This window comes from Pelodiscus sinensis, chromosome 1 (genome assembly GCF_052426305.1).
Source record: "Pelodiscus sinensis isolate ZL-2025 chromosome 1, ASM5242630v1, whole genome shotgun sequence".
Classification (NCBI taxonomy): domain Eukaryota; kingdom Metazoa; phylum Chordata; order Testudines; family Trionychidae; genus Pelodiscus; species Pelodiscus sinensis.
The window spans coordinates 351,851,930-351,860,513 of record NC_143052.1 but is presented as its reverse complement, the minus strand read 5'-3'; the positions used below and the strand labels follow the sequence as shown (position 1 = coordinate 351,860,513).

The window sequence follows — 8,584 nt, the reverse complement described above, 5'->3', positions numbered from 1 at the left end:
AAGACTGATCTCATGCAGTTGTCTTTTCTCTAAGATTCTGCCTCCCACTTTTCCTAGATCAAAATAGTTTCTTTAGTTTCCTACCACTCTTGCACTGAGAGCCGTGTTCCAAAGAATTGTGTTCCATGATCCCCACGTCCCTCCTCTGAGTTCATATAATTGAATAAGAACCTGGTTAGGTGTTTGAGAAGTTCATGCTTTTCCCTACAATGGGAATTTATCTTGCAGTTATTGACACTGATGTTTCTCTACCATTATACTGCTCATAGGCTCGACTTGCTTAGGTCCCTCTCAGAACTTCTATCGATTTAGCTCTAATTTTTATATACAGATCTATGTTTAGATATCATTTTAACATATGTATCTAGAATTAGATCTATATAAATAGAGATAGTGATATGGATCTATATCTATATCTATATCTATATCTATATCTATATATATACAAATCTGTATCACTATCTCTATTTATATCTAAACTTAGGTATAGATATCTATCTAGATATAGATACAGACATAAAGACAGATAGATGACAGAGATATGGATAGCGAAAGTGATACAGATTATTAGATTTCTAGATAGGGATAGTGATTACTAGATTGTTAACTATAAAGTATTTATTATACTAATTGATGTATAAAGTGTGTAATCCCCTTTCTGTGCTTCTCTCCCTTCACAGGCAACATGAGAACTTCTAAGGCCAATCTATAAATTGATAATTCATGGCAGGTTTCAACCTCACACTCTCTCATCAGTCAACATTCATACTAACAGGCATTCCTGGCTTGGAAAATGCCCACATCTGGATTTCCATCCCTTTCGCTATGTCCTACTTTATCACCCTGTTGGGAAATTTCACAGTTCTGTTTGTTGTGGGCAAAGATCAGACCCTGCACAAGCCGATGTACCTACTGATGTGCATGCTGGCGCTCACCGACATTGCCAAATCCACCTCCACCTTGCCAAAGGCCCTGTGTATATTTTGGTTCAATTGGAATGGCATTACGGCGGGTGGCTGCTTTACCCAGACTTTCTTTCTTAACACAATTGCTTTTACGCAGTCAGCCATTCTGGTCACAATGGCCTTTGATCGCTATGTTGCCATATGCAACCCCCTCAGATATGCCACCATCCTCAGCAATAAAAGAATTACTATGTTAGGGTTTATAGGTTTGATAAGAAGTGTTCTCTGTATGCTGCCTCTGCCTCTGTTCTTAAGCTGGCTGCCATTTTGTGCCAACCACACAATTGCCCATACGCACTGTGAGAACATGGCTGTGGCAAAGCTGTCATGTGGGGACATCACAGTCAACAGCATATACAGCTTGGTGGTATCGTTTGTGGTCAGTGGGTTAGACCTGATGCTCATTGCTCTGTCCTACGGTCTGATCATCAGGGCCGTCCTCAGAATCTCCTCCAGGAAAGCCCACCAGAAAGCCTTCAACACATGCACAGCCCACATCTGTGTAATGCTGACCACTTATACTCCAGGCTATTTCACCAGCTTGACGCAAAGATTCGTTCAGAGCATCGCTCCCCATACTCAAGTGATCTTGGCCAACGTCTATCTCCTCATCTCTCCCATGCTCAACCCCATAATTTATGGGGCCAAAACCAAAGAGCTTCGTGACAAAGTGAGGAGATGCATCTGCAGAATTTGATTTCCTGTGTGTGATAAGAGAGGGTAAAGGTGTCTCTAGATTAATCGGGGGGCTGTATCCCAGACTATTCAGCATTGTTCCAGTTCACACTCTGAGCAGTTTCTGATACATGGAGTATGTCTAGCCTGCATGGCTCTGTCGATGGAGCCATGTAAGCTAGTTTACCCAGCATAAGCAAAGAAGCAGGGATTTAAATAATCCCCGCTACATTAAAATAAACATGGCTGCTGTGCTGTGCCAATGATCAGCTGATCCAGCACAGTGCAGCAGTCTCGACATGGATCTGTCGGCTGGGGAAGCCTTTGCTGACCGACCCTGTAAACCTCATTCCTAACTTAAATAACTGGATTGGTTATATCTCAAAATCAGCCCCCCCGCCCCCCGGAGTCCCAAGTGGCCCCACTGATGATTAGCTTTTAGTAGAGCCTGACCATAGAAACATAAGATTTTGCACAGATACTCCTGCTTTCTAAACTTCAATCACTGGATTGGACATATACTGAAATAGGTTCCCCCAGTTCCTCCAGAACCCCAATTGGGCCCACTGATAATTCCAAAAGATCTCACAGTACAAAGAGGAGGTGGGTAGGAGGACAAGGTTTTGAGAACCATTGAGCCTGAAGAGGACACGGTACACTCAGAACAGCCTATTCTCATTAGAATAGGTAAGTTCAGGAGCTGCATGTTCTGATCATCTATATATCAGTCATTGCACATAGTCTGAAGGTCTTTCGCTCTATCTGATCAATGCAACCGCTCCAGCTACCACTAGGAAGTCCATTCAGGTTACCCCATGGAGCGTGCACTGAAGGTATTCCGGGAGTGGCTACTTGGGGATCAGTGATTTGCTGCTGCTGAAGAGTCCAGGAGACATCTCCTCCATTTCTCAGGACTTCTGGCAAGGAGGCTGCAGGCATTGGTTTGCATAGAGTCGTTAGGGGAAGATGGGCCTTCCTGATTTGTGAAGATTGAGAAAAAAGACCCTATGGGATTTGTTGTTTTATAAGCATATCACTAGCTATGTTAATTTCTTAAAGTAATACATAAGAGAAAAGTATGTCCAATAAAATGTGCTATGTTAATGTCATTGACGTAGTTGATTCATCACGCCTTTTACTCTATTTTCCCTGGGAGATGCCGGGTATTTCTGCTAGTGAAAAATAAGTAGCCGTACTCAAATGTTGCATTTGTTCCTTGTCAGTTTGTTGGGCCATTATCACAGCTCTGTCATGGACTGTTGTTGCCGATAATGGCAGGTCTTGAATTTTCTGAGAAACTCGTCAGTTTGTTATGAAACGCGCCAAATAGTCCATGACCAATTTTTAGCAGGCATCTCTTCATGTAATCCCCCCTTCATGTATCTCTGGAATAGTGCTGTATGAGCTTGCAAATCTTGTGGCGTTTAAGTTCCCACCTTTTTTTGAGCACGCCAGAAAGCTATTTTGTCCAATGTTCATTTTTCGCTGCACCTCCTTGCTTTTTTTTTTGTATTTGTTTGTATGTGTGTGTGCAATTCCCCCAAACTATTTTGAAGCAAATGCTTCATGTTAAATCATGAAATTCTCTCTCTCTCTTTTTTTTAAAAAACAGTCTCTCACTGCAAATGAGTGTGGATATCCAGACCGCCCACAAATGCACACAAGTCTGTCCGCTGCTTTTGAAAATTTCAGTACTCATCATCTCCCTTTCTCTTCACCGTTTTTACTGTTAGGGGTTCACTATCATGTATGAACATGGTGTAGCAAGTCGAGGGTCAGTATCATGGAGTCAGCAGGCCTGAATAGAGGCCTGTAATATGAAAACAGCAACAAGCCTCGAATCTAGTGAGCAAAACTTTAGTTCAGCAACACAGGAGCCAAGAAAGAATTCCCTAGTGATAATTGTGTGATTGGGTAAGTTAGGACACAGGGAAGCACCAGGTACAGACTGTAAGCCGAAAGGAGGCAGCAGAACATCTTAGTAAGGAATGTCTTGGTACAAAGACTCCCTAGAAGCTATGCTCATACCAATCTGGGTTCAGGACCGGGTCAAAATTGGCAGGATGAAGGATAGAAGGTAAGCCTCCTTTTCATAAGGTGAGGGGTGGTAATTAGGCAAAGAGGGTGGCAACCTGGTTCGTAAAGAACTGATGTAAGTTGTTTGTACCTATCTATACAAGGACACCTCAAAGGGAACTCTCCAACCAACCTGGGGGCGAGAAGGGTGTTTAGGAGCCTTTAACGGCAGGTGTCATTGCCTAGGCTTACAGAATGAACATTGGCTTAACTCTGGCTAATCACAGTTAATATCTGTTATATGGCAATAGGCCGCATATGTGTTGGTACATTGTCAATGTGGGTCACATACACAGTGGTGTAGCATTGAGAATTTCTGCGACCAACTGTTAGAGCATCATATTTGACAATAAACCTGCTCAATTGATTTGATCCTTGCCTGCATCTGTTGTTTCCGGGGGCTCTCAGAGATCTCCTGTGTTGACCCAACTGCATGGGGTCTAACACTCTAGATAAAGGGAGCACCGATATTGATGCACACAGCTGGAAGTTGATTACCACTGATGGAGTAGAGGTCCTATCAGGAGCGAACCAGGACAACCCCAAAAACCCTGACCACACGACACTGACAGTATGACATTGCCGGTATGACAAACGGAATCCAATGCATCAGGGAAGGGAAGATAAATAAGCAGTGGCAAATTTTTAAAGAGCTTGTACACAAGTGCTGACTAATAAGATGGATGAACTAGGGGAATTACACAAAAATGAGGAGGTTAGTTAAACGGAAATTGAAAGGCACAGTAACTAGAGCCAAATCCATGAAAGCTGCATGGAAACTTTTTAAAGACACCATAATAGAGGCCCAACTTAAATGTATACCCCAAATTAAAAAACATAGCAAGAGACCTAAAAAAGTGTCACCGTGGTTTAACCACAATGTAAAAGAAGCAGTGAGGGACAAAAAGGTATCTTTTCAGAAGTGGAAGTCCAATCCTAGTGAGATAAATAGAAAGGAATATAAACACTGTCAAATCAAGTGTAAAAATGTAATAAGAAAAGCAAAAAAAGATTTTGAGGAACAGCTAGCCAAAAACTCAAAAAGAAATAACAAAATGTTTTTTAAGTACATTAGAAGCAGGAAGCCTGCTAAAAAGCCTGTGGGTCCCCTAGATGATCGAGCTATAAAAGGAGCAATCAAGGACGATAAAGCCATTGCGGAGAAACTAAATGATTTCTTTGCTTCAGTCTTCACGGCTGAGGACGTTGGGGAGATTCCCGAATCTGTACCGTCCTTTGTGGGTGATGAATCTGAGGAACTGCCCCGGATTGAAGTGTCATTAGAGGAGGTTTTGGAACAAATAGAAAAACTTAATGTTAACAAATCTCCGGGACCGGATGGCATTCATCAAAGGGTTCAAAAAGAACTCAAATGGGAAATTGCTGAGCTATTATGTGTGCTTTGTAACCTATCCTTTAAATCGGCTTCCGTACCTAATGACTGGAAGGTAGCCAACATGACACCAATATTTATAAGGGGCTCTAGAGGCAATCCGGGCAGTTACAGACCGGTAAGTCTAACTCCAGTACCGGGCAAATTAATTGAAACAATAGTGAAGAATAGAATTGTGAAGCATGTAGAAGAACATAATTTGTTGGACAAAAGTCAACATGGTTTCTGTAAAGGGAAATCCTGTCTTGCTAATCCATTAAGAGTTCTTTGAAGGGGTTAACAAACATGCGGACAAGGGGGATTCAGTAGATATAGTATACTTGGATTTTCAGAAAGCCTTTGACAAGGTCCCTCACCAAAGGCTCTTGTGTAAATTACATGGCCATGGGATAAGAGGGAAGGTCCTTTCTTGGATGAGAACGGGCTAAAAGACAGGAAACAAAGGGTAGGAATAAATGGTAAAATTTCAGATTGGAGAGGGGTAACCAGTGGTGTCTCCCAAGGGTCAGTCCTGGGACCAATCCTTTTCAACTTATTCATAAATGATCTGGAGAAAGAGGTAAGCAGTGAGGTAGTAAAGTTTGCAGATGATACCAAGCTGTTTAGGATAGTCAAGACAGAATCAGACTGTGAGGGACTCCAAGAAGATCTCACCAAACTGAGTGATTGGGCAACAAAATGGCAAATGAAATGTAATGTGGATAAGTGCAAAGTACTGCACATTGGGAAAAATAACCCTAACTATACGTACAGTATGTTGGGGGCTAATTTGGCTATGACAAATCAAGAAAAAGATCTTGGAGTTATCGTGGACAGTTCTCTGAAAACTTCCCTGCAGTGTGCAGCAGCCATCAAAAAGGCAAATAGGATGCTAGGAATTATTAGGAAAGGGATAGAAAATAAGACCCAGAATATCTTACTGCCCCTGTATAAAACTATGGTACATCCACATCTTGAATACTGTGTATAGATGTGGTCTCCTCACCTCAAAAAAATCATTTTGGCCTTGGAAAGGGTTTAGAAAAGGGCAACAAAAATGATTAGGAGTTTGGAATGGGTCCCATATGAGGAGAGGTTAAAGCAACTGGGGCTTTTCAGTTTAGAAAAGAGAAGACTGAGGGGGGATATGATGGAGGTCTATAAAATCATGAGTGGTGCGGAGAGGGCCGATATAAAAAAAGTTACTTATTAGTTCCCATAATAGAAGAACTAGAGGTCACCAAATGAAATTAATGGGTAGCAGGTTTAAAATGAATAAAAGAAAGTTCTTCTTCACACAGCGTGTAGTCAACCTGTGGAACTCCTTGCCAGAGGAAGCTGTGAAGGCTAGGAGTATAATAGAGTTTAAAGAGAAGCTAGATAATTTCATGGAGGTTAGGTCCATAAAAGGCTATTAGCCAGGAGATAAAATGGTGTCCTTGGCCTCTGTTTGTCAGAGGCTGGAGAGAGATGGCAAGAGACAAATTGCTTGATCATTATCTTCGGTCCATCCAGTCTGGGGCACCTGGTGCTGGCCACTGTCGGCAGACAGGATACTGGGCTAGAAGGACCTTTGGTCCGACCCAGTACGGCCGTTCTTATGTTCTTTAGTTCTAAATATTTTTCTACTAATCAAACAAAAAAGAGAATATACACAACCCCCAATAAGTGGAGAGGATGTATCCTGATTAAAATGAACAGTTAAAAGTGCAATAGACAAAAAAAAAATCTTGACATGAGTAAGTACACATTTTTTAAATTTTGAATTAATTTTTCACTGTTATGTGTGTTAGGGGGATGACAGAAGAGCCGTATTTGGGTCTGCACTGAGTTGTATTTGGCTCTGCAGCCATAGGTTGCCGACCCCTGCATTAGACAATGTGTAGTTGTATGAGCCTCTGATGATGTAGCTGATATGATTAGGTCCTGTGATGGTGTCACTTGTATAGATGTGTGGACAGAGTTGGCAAAGGGGTTTGTTGCAGGGGTAGGTGCCTGTGTGAGTGTGTCAGAGGTGTGACGTGTGGCTGCTGGAAAGGATTTGCTTGAGATTAGGACGATATCTATAAGTGAGGACTGGCCTGTCTCCCAAAGCCTGTGAAAGTGTGGGATCGTTTTCCAGGATAGGCTGTATCATAGAATCATAGAATCATAGGACTGGAAGGGACCTCGAGAGGTCATCGAGTCCAGCCCCCAGCCCTCAAGGCAGGACCAAGCTCCATCTACACCATCCCTGACAGATGTCTATCTAACCTGTTCTTAAATATCTCCAGAGAGGGAGATTCTACCACCTCCCTTGGCAATTTATTCCAATATTTGACCACCCTGACAGTTAGGAATTTTTTCCTAATGATCAATCTAAACCTCCCCTGCTGCACTTTAAGCCCATTACTCCTTGTCCTGTCCTCAGAAACCAAGAGGAACAAATTTTCCCCTTCCTCCTTGTGACACCCTTTTAGATATTTGAAAACCGCTATCATGTCCTCCCTTAATCTTCTTTTTTCCAAACTAAACAAGCCCAGTTCATGAAGCCTGGCTTCATAGGTCATGTTCTCTAAACCTTTAATCATTCTTGTCGCTCTTCTCTGTACCCTTTCCAATTTCTCCACATCTTTCTTGAAATGTGGCACCCAGAACTGGACACAGTACTCCAGCTGAGGCCTAACTAGTGCATTGTAGATTGTTAATAATGGGCTGTAGCTGATGACTAGGGATGTTCTTTTATTTTCCTTATTTGGTCCATCTAAGCCAGTATCCCAGTGTAGATTAGGCCTAGGTTACTAGGCCTGAGGCGTCTTCGTGTGCTTTGCCTTGAGTGCCAGTGTGTACAGTTCTGACTGGACCCACTCAGAAAAGCCACCAGGAAAGGCTTTATGCAGGTAAAAACACAGCACAGGGTTCAAGTCCAGCAGCCTCCTCTCTGCTTGCAGCCTGCGCAGTTCCAGCTGAGACCCTGCTGGGGGCAGAGGGCACATCCTGGCAGGAACCAGGAAGGTCTCCCAACATGCTGCAGTTTGTCGTTCACACCGTGTAGTTCCCAGGGATGCTGCTGACGTCCACTGGGCTTGGGCTATACACAGATTAGGGGAACTGTGGGATGCCTTGGGAGATTTACTCCTGGTCTTTTTGGCCCTAGCAGTGGGGAAGGAATCACACAGTGAGTGGAGATATCCCACAGTGCTATTATAACCCACACACCTAGGCTATGTCTACGATCTTGCGCCAGAGATAAGCAAATGAGGCTAAGCATGGAATATCGCTGAGCCTCATTTGCATATCTAATGAGCCACCAATTTTGTGGAAGAGGCTCTTGCACCAGAAGGAGCTGTCTACACTGTCCCTTCTTGCGCAAGAAAAACGCTCTTGCACAATGCCGCTACGCTGCTTATTTTCAGGAATAACGGCATTGCGCAAGAGGGTTTTTCTTGCGCAAGAAGGGACAGTGTAGACAGCTCTTTCTGGAGCAAGAGCCTCTTCCGCAAAAATGGCAGCTCAT

At 43.0% G+C, this 8,584-nt stretch overlaps 1 protein-coding gene across 1 annotated transcript; it reads left to right on the top strand.

Annotated features, from left to right (window-relative positions):
• Nucleotides 1–723: 723 nt before the first annotated feature.
• Nucleotides 724–1,662, top strand: LOC149526034 (olfactory receptor 52D1-like). The gene has a single exon (XM_089780747.1). The coding sequence runs from the start codon at nt 724–726 to the stop codon at nt 1,660–1,662; it is 939 nt and encodes a 312-aa protein (XP_089636873.1).
• The last annotated feature ends 6,922 nt before the right edge of the window (nt 1,663–8,584 follow it).